This window comes from Cyrtonyx montezumae, unplaced genomic scaffold (genome assembly GCF_038088225.1).
Source record: "Cyrtonyx montezumae isolate F1298 unplaced genomic scaffold, pur_monq_1.0 scaffold_21, whole genome shotgun sequence".
In the NCBI taxonomy this organism is placed as follows: domain Eukaryota; kingdom Metazoa; phylum Chordata; class Aves; order Galliformes; family Odontophoridae; genus Cyrtonyx; species Cyrtonyx montezumae.
The window spans coordinates 3,633,766-3,657,508 of NW_027071948.1; the positions used below are offsets into that span (position 1 = coordinate 3,633,766).

The 23,743-nt window shown below is 46.9% G+C and overlaps 1 protein-coding gene across 4 annotated transcripts in view; it reads right to left on the reverse strand.

The window, feature by feature from the left end:
• The window catches only part of CASZ1 (castor zinc finger 1), a 147,957-nt gene that overhangs the window by 5,607 nt on the left and 118,607 nt on the right, over window positions 1-23,743 (reverse strand). For 3 of the 4 annotated variants that reach the window (XM_065738086.1, XM_065738085.1, XM_065738084.1), the window contains 12 exons: window positions 22,071-22,243; window positions 20,460-21,328; window positions 18,952-19,093; window positions 17,644-17,707; window positions 14,944-15,104; window positions 11,682-11,804; window positions 9,663-9,998; window positions 8,360-8,558; window positions 7,715-7,886; window positions 4,751-4,899; window positions 3,027-3,261; window positions 1,365-1,658 (listed from right to left, as the gene is read on the reverse strand). In XM_065738086.1, coding sequence (XP_065594158.1) covers window positions 1,365-1,658; window positions 3,027-3,261; window positions 4,751-4,899; window positions 7,715-7,886; window positions 8,360-8,558; window positions 9,663-9,998; window positions 11,682-11,804; window positions 14,944-15,104; window positions 17,644-17,707; window positions 18,952-19,093; window positions 20,460-21,328; window positions 22,071-22,243 — 2,917 coding nt within the window. The remainder of the gene's footprint in view (window positions 1-1,364; window positions 1,659-3,026; window positions 3,262-4,750; window positions 4,900-7,714; window positions 7,887-8,359; window positions 8,559-9,662; window positions 9,999-11,681; window positions 11,805-14,943; window positions 15,105-17,643; window positions 17,708-18,951; window positions 19,094-20,459; window positions 21,329-22,070; window positions 22,244-23,743) is intronic. The other variant, XM_065738088.1, reaches the window with a different exon arrangement.

Consider the following 23,743-nt stretch of genomic DNA (forward strand, 5'->3'; position numbering starts at 1 on the left):
GCATGAAAAGGAAAGAAGATAACCTAGTACACTCATCAGCCGTTAGACAGCATTCAGTCCCTAATGCTCAGCTGAAGATTATAAACCTCAACAGAATTAATCCCAATCAAATCTCAATGGTAAGTGCATGATGCTGTAAGCTTGTCTGAACTAACAACAATGTAAACATTAAAAAATCTTGCATGAAGATCAGCAGGTAAAACAAAAGAAACTTAATATGTAATTAGAGAAAAGCACAGCACAAAGTTAAGGTATTGTAAGTTACATGCAAATCAGTTAGAAGCAAAGTTGAGTGGGTATTTCGGTCATTGGAAAGCACTGCTCTGGACAGGGGGGTGGATGCTTCTCCTGCCAAATCCCATGACAGAAACCTCTGAACTTGCAAGCAGAGCTGGTCCTCCAGCCATGCTCCCAACCACTCGCCCCAGATTTGCACATTACTACACATGCACACACTAAAGCTGGCAGAAAGAATGACTGGGACATTTATAGGCTGCCAGAATCCTCTTTAGTGTGAAACAAATATGCTCTTGATTAACTAGAAAAGAGCTGGGAGTTTGGAAAAGAAGCCAAAGCTGAGACACACCCTAAAAATCATTCCCAGCTGGAATGAGAATCCCCAGACTGAGCCATCTCTGATCTTAGTCACACATGGGAAACATGGCAGCTTGAAACTAAAGCTCTAAGTGTATTTTCTGCAGCTGTAAGAGCAGATGCAAACAACGAGTGTGAGAAATAGCCTGACATGTCTGATGATGTCATCAAAGTGACACTGACTGTACTTCCCTCTGTTACTTGTGCTGGGGAAAGCAGCCTAGAATTTTAGGGCTTTATATGTGAATAGGAAGCAGCGAGGCTGAAAGGAGCTATAAAAATACTGGGGCTGGGTACCTTGTACCCTGTACCATCTACCTGCCAAGATGTGTGCAGCACACTGTAATGGGCACTGGGCTGGGTGGCCTAGAAGAGGTAATCCAGAAAGTCCAAGTTCATTTAACACTACAAGAGCAAAAGTTTGTTTCGTGGCCACCGTGCTCTTACCAAGAGGTGAAAAGTGAATTTTAACTATGGGTTACTGTTAGATTTTTCTCACAGTTTGGAGACGGCTTGAAAATGCTCTCAGCTATCTGAATTTTTCCACAGTGATTTGCCCTGCTTTTTGTCTGCCCTTCTTAGCTGGGGTTACTGTGTCAGCAGACAAATGGAGCAGCCACAGAAGGGCCCTTGGATAATGTTAAGTGAGACACAGAGTGACACAGGCTTTTTTTCTCTTTACTGACTCAAAAAGTGCAGAGTAAAACGTGGGCAAGGTGAGTGGGGAAGGAGATGGGCAAAGGACACTAAGAGACAAAGCAAAGTGTTACCTGCTGCATCCTGAACTAAGGGAACGTCACTTTTTACTGGAGTTGGAGTGGCAATGATGGGCGAAAACCCAGCGGTGCTGGCGGCAGGCATGACAATGCCTCTGCTGGATCCAAGAGTGGCACTGAGCAGAGAGTATGAGAGACAAGATGGAGAGAAAAGATAGGGGAGGGTGGGAATGGGAGACCTAAGCAGAGCTTGTGAGAAAGATGGAGGCAGAGGTGGAGGTTGAGGTTGTGGTGCATTGTGGGTAGCATCATCAGCAGCAGCAGTGGCAGTAGAAGGAACCAGGCAGCCTGGAGAATGTGGAGAGAAAAAAAAAAAGTAGAAAAAAAGGAAAACAAAAAAAGAACAAGAAACAAACAAAAAGAAAAAGAAAAAAGAAAATGAGAACCTAAGAGCGGAAGCAGTATGATGAAAATGGAAAATACATTAACAAATGTCTGAAACAGAACTGTAACAGAGAAGAAATGGAAGGTGAGGAACCGACAGCATCAGGAAGAGGAAGGCTGTCTCTGCAGAAGGTGAGGTGGCTTTAATGGCGTGGAGGAGCAGCCACAGGCTTTCAAGCAGAAATTCCTGCTTGTCTGGTCCTTGCACATTTCTGTGGTGCCAGCTCATACCAACTAACAACCACGAGCCTTGTCTCAGCTTCAGGCAGGGCCAGTTGCTCACTGCCTGGACAGCAGTGAGGGGCTGTTTTCTAAGAAGTGTGACTTGCTGGGATGGTGCTGGAGGGAGTGCCAGGAATCACTGTCCCACTAAAACGCTTTGGAGGAGCTTTAATGCCATGGGGCACCCACTGTCACAGTGCAGCAGTGCTCATATGATGGTAGTGTCTGGTTAGGTGTGCTATATCATTACCCTCATATATGTGGTATGGGAACACAAAGCAGGAGAATGCATGTGAGATCAGAGCAAACTCAGGGAGGCAGACTATCTAGAACACCTCACCCCAGGAAGGACAGCTGAGAGATCCCTGAATCAGTACTAGATGACAACAGAATTCTTAAGAGAAACCCAACTCCAGAAGAGGTAACCACGTAACACAGTGCAGCAGGAGATGGCTGCTTGTTACCCTTGCAAGCAGGAAGCAATGGCAGAAACTTCCTTCCAAAAAGAGGAGAATGATGGAGGTCTCCTCTGTGCAACACTACACAAAGTGGTACAAGAGTTTTTGCATGAGGAAGGGAGCTCACTGAGCTGCTTTTCAAAGATGGGGTAGTTTTCTTTCCCCTTCCATATCTAATAGCTGCTACTGCACAGCCTCTCTGTACCTCAGTACTATTGAAAAACTGCCCGACTTCAGGTGCTGCACAAAGGAAAACAAAAAGATAACTGGGGAAATGCCAGGGACAGAAAAGCCCCACAACTTTTTTTTTTTTTTTAAGCAGTTAATGAACTAGATCCACTCCAAGATACAGGATAAAAACCTCTATACAGGGGAGAAGAAAGATATGCTGTTAGTTCATAGTCCCCTGAGGTGCACGTTCTGATGGATCTCTTCTCACAGTGATGGAGGGAGCAAAGTTAGTATGAGACACTACTGTGAAACAAATGCAGTTTATATTTTAAGGTGCATTTATCCCTCGGCCTCTCTTCATGAGTTTATCTCCCAAGAGAGTAGGCAACTGACTGTCCATTTCATCCCCTTTCTCTCTTACCTGCTGATGTACTTTCATTGCCCACTGGAGTGCTGGAGCAGCTGCGGTCCATATTGGAAGATTCAGAGGAGATCCCCCCAGGGCTACAGCCAGTGTAATCCATGTACTCATCTGTTTCAGTGTCCATCATGCTTGGGGGTCCCTGAAAGGAAGCTGGGGTTCCTGATGAGGCTGGGCTGGGTGCCATGCTGCCAACCTGGGGGAGATTTTCATTTCTTGGAGTGTGGCCAATAACCTGCAGCAAGAAAGCAGGACGGGGACTTTCACACCAAAAGCAAGATGCCAAGACCAAAACCATCTGTCAGCACGCTTATTTCTCTCTGCCACTGCTCATGAGGAATAAATGGAACATGCTCATGAGTGAAACCCATGGCACTGTGGCTAGCAGCATGCATCTTCCTTCACTGGGAGCTCAGAGCATTGAACTTGGCACATGTATCCTGGTATGTGAATTGTGATGTGCTCAGAGGCTGGGAGTGTTAATCTTGGCACTGATATCCTGGTGCGTGGATTCTGATGCATTCAAAAACAGGAGGTGTTAATCTCAGCATTGCTACCTCACCGTGTAGGCCCTGCTGCATTTAGAGACCAGGAGTATGACTACTGGTACCCCTGTCTTATTGCCTGCCTGCTGAGACATGGCAATGGGATCAGACAGAAACCAGTGACCCATGTGTATGCTGCTGTGCTCTGCTCATACACAGCTGCTGCAGCCTGGCCACCTCTGGATAGTTGCACCTGGACAAGTACCCAGAAGCAAGATTTAATCAAGCACACCAATAAGTGCCTACAGAGCACTAAGGAATGGAGAAAACTGGAGTTAGGATGTAAAAATGCAGAGTGGCAGTAGCAATACAGCACGTGGCTTTGCTACGTGCAATTCCAATAGCAGACTTGACCAGTTAACTTATTGACAAGTACAAAGGACCTCTCATTCCCATGTTGTGGAGTCAAAGGGGTTCCCATCTTTCTTTTACAGATGGCACCTTTTGCTTTACATACACCAGATGATGTCCTAAGGGGTAGATAAGTTACAGGGATTTAAATAAAGCTTGCTTGTTTTGTCTCCTAACTGTTGGGAAGTTAAAGCACGGATAAGACAATCAAAGAGGATGTTGAAGGACTGCTGCCATTCTGAGCAGAAGGTCAGAGCTGCAGTTGAAATATGAATATATTCGTGCAATGGCCAAAGCAGTTGCTGTCAGTTGTGTTAAAAAAACGTGGCTGCACTGCCCTGCATAACTCCCAGTCAGACAGAGACCAGCATTTCTCCCAGCTGAGGTAGAGGCAGCAAGTAATTCTTCATGTGCAACAGGAAATGTTTGCTTTAACCAGCGTGTTCAATTCTTCCACATCCTAAGCACTTCAATTTTAATAAGCCAATTGGTGTACACTGAAGAGAGCAGGGAAGGAGTGCAAGTTGTAAATATGAATATTTCAGTGTTATCCTTCTGAAATGTTTCTGCACTACTCACAAGGAAAGGCTGTTTAGGTTAAGTAATGCTTTGATGTCTACGCTTTATCGTCTCTCCTCATATTACAGAAGTCAAAGCAGATAAAGTTAGCTTAGGTGAACACACACATGCCAGGTGTGTTCCTCAGTGCAGACACGAATCCGTAAGACTTTGGGCATGAGTGTCTTGGCATTAACACAGTTCTGCAGCAAGCAACCAATGGCTCTATCACTACATTCAGATCTACAGTGTAAAAAGCCAGTGAGTCACCTGAGTAGGAACACGATCAAAGTTCTTCCCCAGCATCCTCCTCATGTGCTTTCTGGCATGGGATGTCATTTGGTGCTTCAGCAGGAAGGAGAACTGGCAGCCTTCTCGAATACAGTGGAAGTGGCTGTTCACCTGGTTGTATTTGCAACCTGCAGACACAGAGCCCACATATGTAGTACATGAAAGATACCAAGAGGAAGACAGATCATAAGGGAGACTGTCTGGGGACAGGACGGGTCTGCTGCTACGTGGACTTCTGTTGGACTGGAGACTGCCAATGGTCACGGGCTCTTTAGGAGCAGTCATGAATGAAAACAACAGTTTTCTTTTTTTTTCCCTGCTCAGCAACTGAAAAAAGAGGATTACATTTAAGAATGGGACCAAAGTAGCAGACTAGTCCCATCCTTCTTTACAGGGAAAGCAACCACCATGTTTAGTAGTGCCCAGCACTCCCCAGTCTTAGCCAGTGTCTTTTCCAAAGGGAACAAAATCAAGATATTTAACTGTATCGTAGCATTTACAATTGAAAATACATGCTCACAAGTAGATGTGAAAGGAAAAGTTCTTTTATTCCCTTTAACTCTGCTACAAATGAGCAGACTCTTAAAAGCATCATCTCTGGGACAGTGTATGCTCTCTGGTCAGAGAAAGTGCTTTCTGCTACCCCAAATCAGTAACAGCAGCAGTCACTAAACAACAATCTGTAATAGCGTGTGGTATACCACACTTCACAGAATCACAGAACATCCCGAGTTGGAAGGGACCCATAACACATTCTGCTCCTTGCAGGAACTGCTGTGCACTCTGGGAGTCTGTGTAGCTCATGAACTGACTATCCTGAATAGCTGCATTCTGTAGCAGACACACCATGGCTTGTTGCAGTAAAAACAGCAATACCAACAGTCAGGTTGTATCTGACCATCATCCCCTGTACATCACCTCACACAAGTGAATACAGCTGGGGCTGTCTGTAGCTCTGTGCCTATCTACGCCCACCTGCCTTAATACTTACATACATATACATATTTTTCACTCCCTATATACACACAAATACACCCATGCTTACCTACACAAAACCACAATATTCATCTATTGATCTAATGTGTGTGCGTTCACAAACTCGGACGGCCCCTCAAGCAGGTCAGTGCTTCTGCACCTGCTGTGTGCATACTTAACCTACAACAGAGAGCTGTACAGCAAAACAGACATGCATTTACATGCTGGTACACTCCAACACCCACACAAACACAGCCACCTACCTACCCCATCCTAGCACATTGCCTCTCTCTATATAGGCCAAAGGAGCGTGCTGGCTAAACATACATTTAATGCACGGCAAGCCCAAGCTATAGGCATGTGTACATCCCAGTGGATGCATGTACCCCTTCACTCCCAAAATAAACACTGCTGACACAAGCACAGCCCATAGCCATCTCGCTGCCAAGCAGCTCCCAGATCACCCAGCCCATCTTTAGCTCACAGACAGCGTTTTATGTGCAAGCCAAGTTGGTGTTTGTTTAGGTATTCCACTCCCCCACAGGCCCCACCTCGTTTGTCCTCCCCATCACGTCGCTGTTCTTCAGGATGAAGAACAAACAGGGCTGGTGGGATTGAAACGGTATCAGCAGAGGGCAGGTGAAGGCTCGCCCGTTGCCAAGGCAGCAGTGTAGGCTGGGTGTCATGTATCACTGTCCTGCTTTGTCTAGCCCCTTCTATCACCTGAAACGCCTCAAGTTGAGTAAATAACAGCAACTGCTGAATCCAGTGACATGTGTAAATGAGACCTAGGTGAGCACCAGCTCTGGAGTGTTGACACTCATTACCCCGGTTACCACAGACAAGTTGCCATTTGGGTATAAACTCTTGCTGTTTGGTTCTGCTTACTGTAGCTGTTACTCTGCAATGCTCAAGAAGGAACAGCATGGGGCAGAAGGTATGGACAAGAAGCTCATTTTGACTCAGCCTTAATCCAGGACCAGTAGGAGGACTGGCTCTGTGGTAACAGTGAGGCAGAAGGCAATGGACAGAGTCCCTGCAAGGTGAGGATGGAGCTCTGCTGCAGCTTCCCCTAGGGACTGCCTCCAGAGCAGAGCACTGGGCTTCAGCTCAAGGATACCTCCCTGGGAACGTGCTCTGCTTTCTGTAGTTGCACGCTCGTTTTACCAGCCTTACACTAGAAGCCCTTGGATTTAATAAGTGCTGTAGTGCTGCTAACAGTTCTGGCAAATGGGCAAGCTGCACTGTGAGGCCGTGCACACAGCAGGGTGTGTGCTGGTGCAGGGCTGCGAGGAAGGCACAGTGCTCACACTCTGCTGCTCACATGTGGCTGTGCAGAACGGGGTCAGGAGAGAAAGCAGTTTACTGCACACCCTCCTCCATACTTCAGTCTCAGGTTATTTACCCTGTGGCTTTCAGTACACAGCCCTGGCAACAGCTACAAAAAAAACAGCAGTCATCTGAAGCTGCGTGGAGTCAGGCACAGCCACAACCTGAGGTCGGTACAGCAGGACCTCTGCACAAGAGCATCATCAGAACAGACATTTCCCATATGCTGCTTTTAGTCCTAAAAGCACCCTTCAACTCTGTCCAAGACAAGCAGGAGATCCAAAGACTGCAAAACCCCTCCCCCGAAAAACAAGATAGATAAATATTTTTAAAACGGCCCTTACAATCAGAAGGAAGAACAAAGGGGAACCTGCATCTCCAAACAAGCGTGTGTGTATATAAATCCTCTACACTACAGCTCCTAGTCATTTAAGACCTTTGATCTGTTTGAGAAAATAGGAATCCTCATGCTTCAACACAGGGAGATCAGGAACTGATTTCTGGTTTATTCTGTTTCTCATTTAGTAATTTAATTACCAAATACATCTTCAGTCTAACTCACATGCTTTAACTCATTCCATTCATAGCCTGGATGTAGGAAAGACATGCAAAGGGTGAGGGGGAAAGAAGACCACTCACCTAATCTGCCACACTCTTCTCGCTTGGTGAAATACTTGAAGCCATTGGCTGCCCTTCTCTCTGCCTTCTCATGTTTTTTCACGTGCCAGGGCAGCTTGGTGGTGATGTTAGTCACGAAGTAGCAGCCAGGACGAAGGCAGTGGTAATGCCCTCGCATCCTGAATTCACAGTGCTGGAGGGGAGCAAATAGATGGGTTGCTTTAAGCAAATCTGAAAGAAATGCACTCTCATTTTCCTGCTACTAACACCGTCCCTCTGAGAGAAGAGAGGTGTGAGCTGATACTCTGGATTAGATCCACTTTATCTTCTGTGAGCCACAATGCAAACTTGTTTGCTGTCATGTACTCTGCATTGCACTGCTCTACCCTGAAATATCCTAAACCATAGCCAGGATTCCATCACTTCCCTTAACCTGTGGGTTTCCCCAGTAGTCATCAGAGACTTTTACTTCACCCTGCATCTCTCAGTAGGATTTCTCATTCGTTCAACACCAGATCAAATAATTAAGATCTTTCTTCCATGGACCTGTCATCAGACCAGGAATTAAACCCTTGGCCTCAGTTCCCACTGCACAGCCTACTTGTTCTTGCTCACACTCCTCCTCCCACACCATCCTCAGGAAGGGACACTTTGAATTACTCTTACCTGGTTTGGACAGAGACACTGCAGCGAATAGTAAGCGAACTGGTCTCGCACATTCACCAAATTATTGTTGGGGTTGATGTGGTCCAGGCAGTGGGATTCTGCTTTGCCAGAGGTTTTGCACACATACTTGCAGTTCCCAAAGAGACAGTGGAAGTGGAATTTATTGGCATACTTGCAGTCTGTTGCCAGGCAGGGATCGCTGGAATACATCCAAAACCCAATCATCACCTTCACTCATTTCACACATTTGTTTCTCTGCCAACATTTAATTCAAGGGGAGCCCAGCTGAAGTCTCTGTTCCAAACGTGGCCTACAGATTTCCCATAGCCTCCTTTCTCTTTAATAAAATTGATGCTGGCAACACTACTGCAACTCCAGCAAGTCTGTGCCCTTTCTTAATTAAGATTATTTAAAATACAGCAATGCATGGTGGGATCTGTAGTTTTTCAAGGCCACACTTCAATTTTAAAGCTTTCTCAATATCTGAACCTCAGTGGTAATTCAGATACTTTGCAATCACACTGGAAAATGCCAGGGCTTCCCCCAATTAGGCAAAAACCTGCAGCAGTCTTGTTAAACAACGCCAAAGTGATTTTGGCACCTCACTCCCCCAGCCCACTCCTTGGCTTTTGAGCTGCACACACAGAGGTCAGATTGGAGGAAGCTGAACACTGATCTCTCAGATCCCAATCACTGTATCCAATGTCGCTCAGAGAGACAAAAAATAATTAACACCCTTCTTTGAAAGCAGACAAATGAGTGTCAGTGAATGGCCTGGAGGGCAAGGCCATCAGCATCAACAGCCAAGCTGTAACGCCCAACCCGACCACGGACTCCTGGGTCCTCCTGTACACTACTTCTGCCATCTGGACACCAGAAACAGAACCAGCGTCACAGCACTGTGCTCTTAGTTACCTTACGGCTGCAAAGATGCTACGCTCCCTCTGTTGCCTTTAGCATCAGAAATATGGCAAAGAGCATTTATTTCTGTTTACCTCCCATGAGGTATTCAAAAAAAAAAAGGTTCCAGTGATATGCCAGCAAGTGTATTTCTCTGAACTCTTATCTAAAAGTGCTCCCAGATGTACTGGAAAATCCCTTTCCCCCTCCTCCCTCTCCCCCCCAGCATAGCTGAGGGTATGTTCTAGAGTTTATAGAAGCAAGTTTTCTTCAAGATAAAGACTGTCTGAAGGCATCTCAGTGGGTGAATACAGATGTAGAATACAACTCCAAGGAGCAGTAAAGAAGGGATAGCAAGGTTGGAGGGGACACAGGGAGGCAAGCAGCATCTCCAACAACTTACTTCTCCTGGAACTGGAGAAACCCGGGTTTGACCTGAGGCTTGGCGTTCTCCAGGGAAGTCGTAGCCAAGGGTGAGGTTGCCAGGTTAGGCACTGATGCTGGGATCTGAGGCATTTGGGGTATGGTTGAAGCCAGCTGCTTCCAAGCTAGCAGTGTGGGGGCAGAGGGCACAGTTGCTGGGCTTGGGGTGGGCACATCGAGGGCCGGAGCGCTCGCCATGGTGGCAGACGTAGCAGACGGCGACGAAGGGCCCAGCGAAGCCTTACTGTCAGCAGCAGTTGAGAAGGGAGGCTCAGAGTTACTTTTCACAGCCCCTCCCTCAGTTCGGAAGTGAAAACTGTAAAGAAATGGTATAATTTGGGCATAACATCAAGCACTGCATATAATGACTAAATATCAACAGAAACGTGGCAGCAGTCTACAAACAAACTAGCTAAGTGAGATCCTAAAAGGGAATCTGTCCACTTTGTGGAAAGCTGTAGGGCCCTCCAAGTGGATCTGTGAGAAGAAGGGAATTCATTAGGTGGGGTAGAGCCAGAAAGGTACAATACTGTATTAAAATCAAAGCGGGGCAAGAATGACTGCAGTCAGCAAGGTCAGCATGACTGAGGGCAGCTTCCCATGGCTCTTGTGAGCAGCCAGTCATTCTAGCAGAGAACCACAGGGAAACATCCAACTCTACAGACCAACAGTGCTAACAGATCTTTTTGCCTTAAACCTCACCACGTTCCCTTCCTTTAAACCCTTCAGACTCAGTCACGTGGCCAGCTGCTGAAGGCCACACTCATTCTTTGCCTAGGCTAATCTTCCTTTGCCTAGAAAAGGAACGTGCCTTGGGATTAAACTACAGATTACGTCCTGTACAAATTAATTATAGAGAAAACTTCCAGCATCCTAGCCTTCCTCTGTTAGGTCCCTCACTGAGGGGGTGGGAACACATCTGAACTTCATTCTTCACACAAGAGTCATCCAGAGCTGAGCATGCTGCACAACTGCTGTTAACATACAGGTTGTGATACCTAGTTCTGGCTCCCAATGCCTGGGCTGCCTTCTGCTTTCCAAAATGATGTAAGAGTTTACAGTACAGAACACTGTGAGGTGAGCAGGAGGTTGCCATCAAGCTGGACACTTTCCTTCCTTTCAAGAGCCTTATCTACGTAATGTGAACATCTTAAAAACATGTAAATGAGGGGTGAAGGAAGGCTTGGTAAAAACCATTTGTCACAACAAGACAAATAGAATGCTTTCCACACTGCAGTGATGGGAAGCTGTCTGCTCTACAAAATGTCTGCATCCAGCCTCAATGGTCGGGGTTTACAGGCTCCTCTCCCTCTCACATTCTGTACTTTCCTTTTATCTGGTGTACTTGCATGCTCTGACAAACATGGCTCTCCTTGAGCACATTCTCTGTGAAGTAGGCAAGGAAAAAACACAAATGCCCAATTCTCTACCTTGCCAGAGTTGCATGAGATGCCTGTCTCAAATTGCAATGCTATAACGTAATGGAAAGTACAGCAATAATAGCAAGGTGGAAAAGTCTCAGGCTGCAGCAGACGAAGACAAGCCCAAATGTAACAGCCACAGATGCATACACAAATGAAGAAAATTTGCTTACTTTTGGAAGGTCTCAGGTAGGCAGGGATCTCCAGTGAGATCCCATTACCTCCACTGCCAACTCTTACGTGAGGGCTGGGAAGGGGTGGATCCTGGCTCCACCCCTCGCAGTCACTCAGGTACACTGCATGCACCTGAGCTTCCCTGGGTTGGCTCTGCCTTCCCACCAGGTGCTCTACCACTGGTGCAAGCTGTGACTGAGCATTTCTGCTACACAGAGTGCATTCATTGTGAAACAAAATTAAAGAGGGCAGAGTGTTCTGCAAAAACATCGGCTGAACACATTTACGCAGGAAATGAGTGGATGCCCAAATGCCTGCTGCAGGAGTGCTCACAGGAGAGCTCCTCAGTGAGGCCTCTCCTCCTGCAGTGTGTGGTTTCCCAAGGCCAGTGCTCTCCTACTCACTTGGCGTGCTTGATGGCTCCATCCAAGGTGCTGAAGAGGGCACCGCACTCCTCCACGACACAATGGAAATGCACCTTATGCAGAAAGTCGCACTGCGCATCGCAGAAATCCTTGGTACCAAACCTGGCCAAAGCAGACAAGCAGGCATCTTACAGAAGGCCCCAGGAGAAAAGAAGTGTTGGAACAGGCAAGGAAGAAACATTTCTTTTTGTTTCTCAACTCTAATAGCATCCTGTTTTCTCATGCCATTGTCCCTGCTGCACAGACTGGCACTGCTGCTTGATCGTGGCTGGTTACATAGATCTGAACGTGGAGAACTTCTCCTCAATTGCATCTGACCAAGGAACTCCCATTCACTTTTATTAGGAGCAAAACACCAAACAAATCTGATAAAAAGATGCAAAACCATCAGCGTTCTTGAGCATCCGTGTACAAAAGAGCTCTGAGGGAAGATCAAAGGTTGGTAAATCTGCCTGAATTTACTGCAAGTAGCAAATGGGAAGGAACAGCCCCGGTTCAAGGGAATCTAGATCCAGAACATTCCCACCCAGCATGCACACTGCCAACAACAGGCTATCACATGGATGGGAGAGACAAAGCATCACCTATACAGCAATTACAGCCTAATATGCAGAGAGAATCGTATAGTCCCTCAGTACACATCTAAACTACATCATCTAAAGCCATCTCAGAGGAACAGGTCAAGAGCAGAAAAACAAGCAAGCATGGTTTCACTGCTCATCCACTGCTGAGAATCTCCAAACTGAACGACAGCAGCACAATACACGTGATTTCAGGAAACTTCAGAATGGAGAAATCAAGTAAAAAATGCTGGCAGGAAGGATCTGAAACCTAACAGGGGAATCTTGCATAATTAAGGTACAACAGACTACAATTGCTCTGATGAGCAGGAAAGCAAGAAACAAACAGCAGCCTGCGTGGTCCCTGGGGGAACCTCCTAACAATCTGAAGGTAGAGAAAGAAGGAAAAAAAATATGTACTGGAGATGAAAAGGACAGTGGATGTAGAACACATGCGGTCGGTTAAGGCTTGCAAGGAGAAGATGGAGGAAAGTAAAGGTGTGATAAGAGATAAGAAACCAAGTTACTGCAAGCTACAGGGTTTGTTTTATCAGGGTTGAGAGGTTTTGTACTTAGGAAAAAAGCCTGATAAATATGCCAGGGAGGTGAGGAGTCGAGAACAGCCACCTTATAAAATATGCTTTGGACAAGGAAACCGAAGACAAGGCAGACAATTAGGGCTGAAATGAAGACCTCCTAGAAGTGCAGATAAAGAGACTGGTTGGAAAATATAAGTATGTACAAATCAGCCAGTCTGGATGATGCATGTCCTGAAGTGTAATGGAAATTAACTCACAAACTGATTGCATTACTGTTTGTTATTTTTTTAAGCCACAGAGAAGAGGGAGATACTAAAAAACTGGAAAAAAAATTAAAATCTAGGCACTGACTCTTTCAAAAGAGAAAAAGACAAGTGATCTTTGGCAATTATCATACCTCTAGTCTTAACTTCTCCTTCCAGTAAAGTAATGGAACAAATATTAAGAGGGAGGAGAAAATCATTAAACATCTAGAGGATAAAGGAACCACGAGCAATAAACAGCATCGGGATTATAAAGAATAAATCTTACTAGACAAATTTAATTGCTTTTTTTGATAGAATTACAAAATTAGTGGATGAAGGGATGCAATATATTTAGATTTTAGTAAAGCGTTTTGATACAGTCTTGCATATGCTTAGAATTAATTCAAGTTGGCTTGGATGGGAAAGCTACCACATGGATTGAAAACTGGCTGAAGGACCGTAAACAAAGGCTAATGACAAGCAGCACTGCATCGAGCTGGGAGGAGGCATCTTGTGAATGCTGCAAGGATGACTTTGGCTAGGACTGAGCTTATTTAACATCTTCATTAGCAATCTAAGAGAAGGAGTAAACAGCGTGCTAATGAAATTCACAGAAGATACTAAACTGGGAGGAGTTGGCAATACCAGAGCTAGAGGAGAGAAATAACACGAGGAGGCCTTGCAAGACATGGGGGAAGGTTCTGAATCTGACAGTTGTATTTGGAGGAAACGGCCAATACACCTGGGGGGTGAGGAGAGTGTTTTTATGCATAGAGGACTCATAAGAACAACCTTACCAGCAATCCTGTTCAGCAGTCGATGGTAAGCACGATACATATACATAATGTAATATAGATGCAAACAAGGTAGCACAATTTTGAGCTGCATATATGGGGCAGGAAGCTTGTTACATGTCTAGTGTGGTGATACAGGAATGGCAGCCCAGTTCTGCACCCACTGAGAGAACAGCAAGAATGATGACAACAGCAACAACATGATCAGCAGGCTGAAGGGACTAATTTACAAAGTCAGATTAAAGGAAGTAAATAAGCTTCATTAAATGATATGCTAAAAGTCTGCAACTATCTGAAAGGGGTGAACTCCAATTGTGGAAAAAAAAATATCTGCTGTAGTTCAAGGGGATGTAACCAGAACTGCAACAAGATCATGGAAATTCAGGCAGCACACCATGAAAAAAAGATCCTGACAGAGAAATGTATTACATGATAGAATAACGCTCCCAGAAACAAGAGAACAGCTTGGCATAATTAAAACTAGGCTGGACAAAATGTCTGCAAGCGGACTGCAGGGAAAGATCCCACATTTGCCAGGGGCAGATGGACTAGAGGACCTCTTTTCCATCAAAGTCTGTGGTTTTCAAAGTGTCCACAGGCATTTGTAGGCAACTATCTGTGTCAGAGCACAAACCGATATGTGTCTGCCCGGGTGTATCTGTGTATGCTCAAAGCATGTGTCTGTCTGGGCATGTATGTGCCTGTGTCCGTGTGTGGGTGAGTTTTGTATCTGTTCCATTTTCCTTTCAAGCCTTGTTGTCTACAAGAAAAACAGCAGAAACCATGCAGTTCCCATACCTCCTTGGACTCCCAGTTTTGCCCTACTCCCATGATCAGATGAAATTCCACAGCATTTTAAGGCTCATATCCTCTGTGCCTAACAACTAAACAGGGTCTAACAGTGGTTCAGAGGTATGAGCCAACTAGAGTTGGTGTCCAGGTCTTGCAGACTGGAAGGTGAAGAGGAGCTGAGGTGATGCCTTGGCAAACAGCACTAAGTGAAGGTCTGAGAACTCAGCATTCAAATGTGGTCTAACGAGCCAGACACCTTTCAAAGGAGATAATTTCCCTTTCCTCTGTTCCCAGCCCCGTGCCCTCCTTACCGGCGCAGGTACATCTTCCACGGCTCAGAGAGCTTCTCCTGGACAAGTGCCTTCACTGCCTTGCCCAGGTACTGCGTTGGTTCCCCTGCCCCAGCCTGGCTGCCATCTCCTTCTGTCTTAATGTTCAGCAGGTTGCCAAGGCTGGCACTGGTCTTGGACATCTGGAACAAGAACATACACACTGCATCAAACCCAGCACGCAGCTGCAGACACTGCTGGTCTGGACGGCCTTGGGACTGTCCCATGGAAGGCTGTCTTCAAAAAGAGAAGACAAGAAGCCTGTGCAGGCTGCCCCAACTATCAGCACAGCTTAATAACACTTCACTCTTGGGCATCCTCCACCCAACTGTCACAAAGTGCGTGGTGCCCATCTGGTATTCATGTCTCCTGTGTGAAGCAATGCAGCATCTGCGCCACACACTGCGGAACTGAGGTGAAGGGAGACAGGCCCTGTTTGAGTATGGAAAAGGTGCACAGATGTTGGTGCAGTCTGAATCAGTAATAACCCAACACGGCTCCGACAGAACGCTGGGCTCTGGGTGCAGAGCCACTGGGAGAAACAAAAGGCTCTCACTCATTTAGAGTCGTCTCACTGTAGCTGCAAGGATGTCTCCTTATTGAAAGAGACCACCAGGAATTTATGTCGGGGAAAATAAAAGGTTAAAAAAAAAATCTCATTCAATTGAGGAAAAATTCCTGGGCCATAAGAGTCCTCAGCAAATTCCTACTGATTTCACTGAAGAACTTGTTTCACTTCCTGTGCTGATGGATGCCTTATTCACAGCACAGGACACGGACCCATTGCCTCGTGCAGAAGGCTCCAAACAGATTCTGCACTGAGGAGCCTTGGAGGTGTGGGATGGAAGGAGGACGTTTACTCAAGAGTGCTGGAGGGAAATGTTCTTTCCTAATGAATGCACAGCTCCCCAGGCCGGGTCCTGCTTTGCTGCTCTCTCAATTACCTCCAGTAACAACACTGAAATTTGCAGCATGAATAAAATACAGGATTAGGCCCAATACTTGCACTGTGAACTCCACCCACTTGAGGATCTCAAAGCCCTTTATAAATATCAGTTAATTAAGCCTGACAGCCCCCCTGAATAACCTGCAGCACGCTACAGGAACCCTGGCTGCTGGAGGCTCCTGAATGCCCCCTGAAGGCAAAGCCCCTGCTGCTCTGTGCAGACTGCAGCTCTTTATGGCTGAAGGCAGGTACTCTGCTCATCTTTTTTTCCTTGGCATTGGCCATTCCATTTCTATAAAGGTTTTTTTTTTGTTTTGTTTTTGTTTTTTTTTCCTGGACAATTAAGGAAGGTTTCCTCTACCAAACTGTGTGCTGTAAGAAGGAAGCAGGGTGCGTTCCTGAGCACACAGAGTTTTGGTCTGCAGTCCTCAGCCTTGGAACAGGCTCCTTCTGACCAGAGGCTGCTTTATGTCATCTTTAAATTCCATTCCCACCTTAAAAAGGAACAAATCTGAAGAACTGCTTTACACCTGTGCTGCACTTACTCTGCTCAACATCAGCAATCCTTACGTTGCACTGCATATCTCTGTGCTGTACAGGACAGGTACAGGATTACAACACAAACAAATGCTTATTTCTAAACACGGAATTTTAAGTGAACTATCTTCAGAAAGACTATTTTCCTTTGCTCAGGATCCCCAGCAGCAGACGTACTAAGTGCATTTATTCACTAGAGAAAGAACTGCGTATCTGGAATCACTAAAGGGACAGCACACAGGAAGGAAATTAAGTTTAAAAGGGAACACCAGAAATCCAACATAGCAGAACTAGTGGCGAAGGAAAGGGGTGAAAGGATAAAAGTAGAAATGAAACAACACGGGAAAATGTGTGATGAAATAAGAAAGAAAGGAGCCAACAAGAAAAAAAACAACAGACAAAGTCACTGTGCCCTCTCCTGAGGGTTACATGGCCTCGATGCATGCAGTGGCAGAGCTGAGGGGATGCAATAGCTATGCCTGTAAAAGCTATCACAGTGCAGTATTAAGGCATGGCTCAAAGGCATGGCTCAAACCCAGCCAAACAGTTGTGTGCAACAGGAAAATTCATCTTTGTACGGTAGAATTTATCATGTGAAAGGGAAATAGATATTTGAGACGATGTATAATTTGAGGAAAAAGTAAGGAAAAAGAAACTGTGCATTATTTAAAATAAATATTCAGGAACATGGTAAAGTGGGCTCTGTTGGACTCCATTACTCACTCCAGAAAGGCAGAAACTGATGATTTCAGCTCAAAACTTCTAATTTTTTAAAAATTCTCTTTCATAAAAACAAATGATTCTCCCCTCCCCCAATGAAAGAAAATGTTTTCAAGTTTAAAAAAAAAATTAAAAAAATGAGTAACTATAAAATGAGTGAGTGAAGTTGCCAGGTTCTGGGAATAAAAATGGGAAAAAAAAATCTTTCAGAGCCCTCCTCCATCTCGAAAGGATGAAAAAAAAGGTGTCAGAGGCTGCAATATATTTCTTCAGCCAGTTCATTAAATTAATTCGTAAGCAGTGGCTCTGAAATTATACCCGATGAAAAATGGTCTCAAAATTTAAATGGTACAAACTCATCTTATTAGAGGCAAAACATTAAAAAACAAACGCATCTCTTCCCCCCCTCCCTCCCCGCCATCGCAGCTTTAATTTCTCTTGGTGGGGGGAATGAAAGGCGTTTGATGGATGGCTCTTACCTTATTCATAAGCGAGGATAAAAGAGATGAATTTGCCGAGACTGTGTGGCCATTTGATTCATTACTGGAACACACAAACCAACAGGGTTTAGTTAAGATGTGCACAGAGACTGCGAGCACTGAGATCAATCCTTCCCCCTTCAAGCTGCCTCACTCCTCACCTGCTGCATCAGGAGGAAGAGAATGATGCCCACCCTCCCTTGGGCAGGCCAAACTCTCCCTCATGATAGCCAAGCTGGAGAGGTAGAGGATTCCAAGTTTGCTGAATTGTTCTTTCACCTATTAAACAACCCAGACCTCTTCCCCCAGAGCCCGCACCATCCCCTCTTTTATCAGCTGACTCACAACCCACCCTGGGTTTTCATTCCTTTGTCCTGTTAGAACTTTCACAGATGTGCTGCAAAACCAGGGGGCTGAGGACTCACACTGCCAGGGGCACAGCCTCTCTGCAGCAGCAGAGCAGGTAAGGCCCCAGACCTTCCAGCCACCGCTGTACATGCTCAAAGTGTTTGCAGCTGACTGCAAGTGCTGGGGTCCTTAACTGAGGCTTGCTTAAATAGAGCAGGGGAAGGAACGTACACAGGGATCAAAGTGGAGCAGGTCTGGTTATCCCCAGTATCGATTCCTCTGCGGTTTTAAAATCACAGGATCATTAAGGTTAGAAAAGACCACTGGGATCACCAAGTCCAAGTGTGAAGCCGTGCCCCCTATGCCCACTAACCCTCAGTGCCACACTTCCACTGCTCCTGAACACCTCCAGGGATGCTGACTGCCACTTCCCTGAGCACCCTGTACCAAGGCAGGACAATCCCCAAGCCCTCCTATTCTGAGTAGAGGTTTTGAACAAGTGGGACTGAGGCTCTGAAAGGCAAAACCCACAGCTGTGGTTAGCAAAGGCCACAGCTCACCAACTGTTCTGCATATTCAACTGTTTTGGGTGGTCCTCCTTGTGAGCCTGATTCACTGCCCTGCTGCATGAGGGCAGAAGTTCCTGCAACGTGTGGTGCAGCGTGGCACTGCGCAGCCTTCAGCCCACTGGCATGCAGATCTACAAGATCTAAAAGAAGGGCTTTGTCAGTGCTCCATTTTTCTCTGAGGAGCACAGGAGACGAAGCTGTTGTCACAGAGTCAGTGGGTGAGCCCCAAGAACCAGGTGGGGAACAGACAGCTGAGGCTGGGTGTCTAACTCAGCTGCTGCACAGCCTGACCACTGCAAAGTGTTGTGTCCTCTTGGGTTACAGGTACAAGCCAATTCTCAGGGCTTGCTGCTGGACAGAACTAAGTGCACGGCCTCTGCATGTCACTCACCCGTGGTCCTTGACGCTCAGGTCCAAGCTGTGCTCCTGCAAGGACTCCTGCCCTGCAGCAGAGGATGATCCCATGGCCTCTGCTGGCTCCTGCTTCACCTGGACCGGGTTGAACCTCCCGGGAGCTGCTGCTTGTCCATTCCCTGCTCGAGAGGGACACAGAGATTGAAGGGAAAAATAACATGGGAGAGGCAGGCCTGAGACGGGGTCATGGCAGCAAATAAAGAACTTAGATCACTATCAGAACTGCACAAATGGAAAAAGCACAGAAAAAGAGTGGGGGGAGGGAAGTGCCGGGATTGCTGGTCAGCGTTTTTTGCCGAGCTGACATGATAGGTTCTGACGTCCACTCCAGTGTGGAAATTCTTCAAGTGATAATTATTGCAAAATTATGTCAAAGTTGTCCAGGCTATGGGCCCTTTAAAGGAGAAGGGCGGAAGGAGCGTGGGGGAGACCTGATTCCCTGCACAAACTGTCATAACTAATTTGCGGGGCTGCCTCTTAAGCGTTTATTAAAGACTCCGTTAATGCTGAAGCAATGTGGCAGCTTTCGACTGCTGGCCAGGCCCCGGCCCCGGCCCCAGTCCCAGCGTTGCCGTAGCGACGGCCGGGTGCCATCACCTCCCAGCAGGAGCATCTTTGGTGGGGGGTGGGGGGGGAACGGGGGGACAGCCACTGGGCACCCACAGACCCACAGCTCAGGGGGACCTGGGGGGCTCCGTGCCGCGCCTGTGGTGTGGAAATCCAGATTAAAAGAAAGGAGGAAGAACTGGAGAACAAATTAAGGGGAAAAAAAAAAAACCTAAGGAGAAGAACGAAAGAAAAAAGGAGGGAAAAAAAGTTGCTGACAGGAACATGTCTGCGGAGCTTTCTTCCACAATCCCCAAGTGACTAAAATATTAATTTGCCCTCCGGCAGTACAGCTGACGGCGAGCTGCTTCTCAGCCAGCAAGTGGCATTTTATTAAAAAATAAAGGAAAATAGTTCCCTCAATGACCTTTCTCTGCTTTAGGAAACAATTTTTCAAATAATAATTTCAAAAGCGTGGCACAGATCCCCTCCCTTCCAGCAGAGCACCTCGTCCCGTGCTCTGGGGTGGTGCTGACAGCCATGATCAGCTTGGGCCCAGGGGCAGCTCTGTGCTGGGGTGCTGCCAGGCAGATCCCTCCAGACTGATGTCTGTGGTCAGCAGGAGGCTGTGGGGGTAACTGGTGCTCTGCTGGGAGCCCCCCAGTTTCCCAGGCCTAGAGGGCAGCACGTCTTGTTTGCTTGGCCACACGGAGAGCCAGGCTGCATGGGAAACCATGCCAAGGTTGCCTTCAATGGTTCCCTCGCTCCAAGGGCTAGCTGCCAATCAAGGGTTATCTGGACACGACAAAATTTCTTCTCCCAGAGCTGCTCCTTTATTACTCCCTTCCCACTCCCAGGGGGCCTCTCATTCACTCCTCTCCGGATCATCACGCACTCTCGTTCCTCCCTCCACTAGGACAACTGATGATGACAACTCACCTGCTTCGAGTGCCACAGAGGGCTTGAGTGCAGCTGCCGCCAGCCTGGCCATCATTGGAGAGATTAACCCCTTGCTAGCAGAGATCCTTTCCATTATGGATGCCACTGGAGCTGGAGAAGAAGTAGCCGAAGGCTCACCAGATCCTGAGATGGCTTGGGATGAGGAATCTGTGGGAGCAGATGATGTTGGATTGGCTCCAGAAGAACCAGCAGTCATCAGGTTAGCGGAGCTGGCAGGAAGTGGTGTAGAGACCCGGCTGGGGATGATGGGGAAGAAGGATCCAGCCGCTCCAGGAAGCGCTGAGTTGGAGAGTGCCAGAGCCAAAGGTATATTGCTGGGAAGAGCCTGGGAGAGCAGGCCGGAGATCTTGGTGGCTGGTGTCATGCTGTTGGCAGGCTTGCTGACCTGTGAGGAAGCAAGCTCAGCAGCAGAGGAGGGTGCAGCTGGGACTATGAGAGAAACGGAAGACTGCTGACTGGTGGGGGAGGCACTCAGGCTGGAGTTCTTTGAGCTCATTGCAGAGAAGTCAATAAGGTCGTCATTACTGGACTCCTCTTGCTCATTATCCTTGGGTCCCAGGAGAGAGGCGGGCAGGCCCAGCACTCCTGAGCTGCGGATGTGCCGGCGCTCGTGCTTGCGTTTGTGGGAGGTCATCTGGCTGGTGGAGGTAAAGGTGAAGCCACAGCCTGCCCTTATGCAGTGAAAGTGGTTGGTGGCTTTGCTGTAGACACAGCCCTCATACTTGCATTCCTCATACTTGTAGAACTTCTTGAAGCCATCCTTGGCATAGGCATCATCTTTGATGTGGTAGCTCTTGTGCTTCTCAATGTCACACTTGTTCTTGAAGGTGAAGGTGCACCCAGGTCGCCTGCAGGGGCATTGAGGAGGAGAGAGTGGTTGGCCGTGTGGGCCAGGAGCACAGTGCAACTGCTGCCACATGCCACCCTCTGTGACAAGGACTGTGGCCAGTATGAAGCAGTGGCCCTGGCTACAAAGGGGCTGAAGAGTGTTATGCAAGTTAACCTGCAGCACCAAGTCAAGCGAAAAAACTGCTGTGTGAGACAGCCTGGCAGCCATCCCCACTCTGAGGAACAGCCAGGATAACGTGGGGATGTACCCACCACTGCAAGTGCCAACCAAACAGCAGCTAAAGAGAACTAAGGTACCAACTGTGTTTTTCCACTCTTCCCAAGAACATGAGAAATCAATAGAAGAGCATTTGTGTACAGAAGGCAGAGTCTGGCTCTGAAAGGGATGAGCTGGCTGGAGAGAACTCTAGCATGAAAGTGCCATTAGCAGTGTATTAGTGTCCCCCTGAGTTGAACTCTGTCATGAACTGAGCACTGTGATCTCCTTCCCAAATGACTCCTGGATGTGTTTTCTTTCTTTCCTCAGATCACCACAGACAAGCCACCTGTGTTCTGTGCTAAGATCCCGGCATCCACATCTGCCCTGGAGCATGAGCTCTCTCAAGAGCAGTGCTGAGAGGGCCACACCAGGGAAGATCAAGTCCGTGCTTACACTTCTGAATTTATGACTTGGAAGGAGGCAAACATCCGTCTGCCTCCATCTCAGAGGCAGGATATCCCTGCCCTTCCCTGCCATCTCACCTGCAGTGAAAATGAGTGGTTTTCTGCCCGTAGAACTGGCACTCCACAGTGCCACAGTCCTCCGTGGCGCGGAACCGCTGAAACCCATCGTTGATGAGCTGGGTGTTCTTCTTGTGAAAATTCTCGTGGGTCATCACGTCAGAGGTGCTCGTATAGACCTTGTTACAGCCCACCTACCCCGGGCAAAACAGGCAGTTGTCAGCACAGTGTTTTAACGTCCCACCATGATCTTATTAACATCAGCAATGATAAACATATGAGCGGCACACGTACATTTAACAGTTCCATTTGGGCATTTCTCCTAGGAGCATTAAGTCATCACTTTAATTCCCAATCTAGAGACTGAAACATTGTCATGAACAAAAACAGAACTCTGTGTATGAAAGAGAAAAAAAAAAAGGGGGGGTGGGGGGGAGGATGCAAAGGGATAGAAGCCCAGCTACAGATAACTGTGCCTGCCCGGGGGGAAGGTAAGCAGGGTTCCCACTCTTAAGAAGACTTAGACTGACAGATACCACCACTTTTTGTCATCTTGAAGCAGCATGGAATGGTGTAGGACTTGCATCTATCAGAAGAATTTGAAATCGCCTGGGAATGAGTTATTTTCCTCCTTTCTTTCTGGGAAAAAGGCAGAGTGGCTGCAACACGAGGCCAATCTTTGGAGCTCGCAACACCAGGGTTTCATCTGAGCAAGGCTCAAACCCTACATTCAGCTATCTTAGCAAACCGGTGGCTGCTTTTCCCTGCTGCCTGCTCAAGACTACTGCTTTGCTTCTACAGTTTGAAACTCAGGCAGCAAATGGGAATGGTGTGACGAGGACGGAATGCTGAAAACCTGCCTTCCGCTGGGTAAAGCGGGCAACTTTGCCATATTGAGTAAAAAAACACTGGAATCTGAAAACGTCCTCAGCCCTGCGGAGGGAGGACTTTTTTTTTTCCCTTTTCTCCTCCAGCACAACGTGTGCCAATGCCTGCACCATCTCAGAAGTGAAGAGAACGAAAACACCACCTCTCAGTTCAGCCCAGGTTGATTCAAACAGGCAATAACAAAACCCATGACAAATACCCAGGAAAAAAAGGATCTCCAGCTATTTCCAATATAAAAGAGCCTCTCTCTCTCTACACTGACACCTTGAAAAAAGACAGACCCTGCACGGCATTAAAAAAAAGAATTAAACAAAAACCTCCTTAGGAATAATTTGCAATGCAGCTCTTGGTGCTAAAGCCTAAAAAAATGTCAGTTTATATAAACAACTAACTGAATTTTATCCACACCAATTATGGACATAAAGAAAAAAAAATCCCCACGAGATGGATGGCACAAATCCTGCCATTTAAGCAGTATTTTCTTTAATTGAGAGTTTATGTTCAGACACCTTTCCTGTAACACTGCTTACATGGGCATTGTTTCACTGGAAGACAGTGGGCACGGCGTGGAATTACCCATATATAGTTGTGTGAAAGAGGGTCTCTATGCAAACTCAGAGTGACTTAAAGCTGTGAAACGTTCCTTGTACTCTAGAAAGTTAAACAAGTCTCATCCTGGTCAATTGAAGAAAGTGAGCAATGAATATTACAGAGGAATAACAGAAAATGTCCTCAAGAGAAAGTCACACCAAGTTCCCCATTTATCAAAAGGCTGTAAGCACGTGCTCGACCAGCCCCTGTTCAGG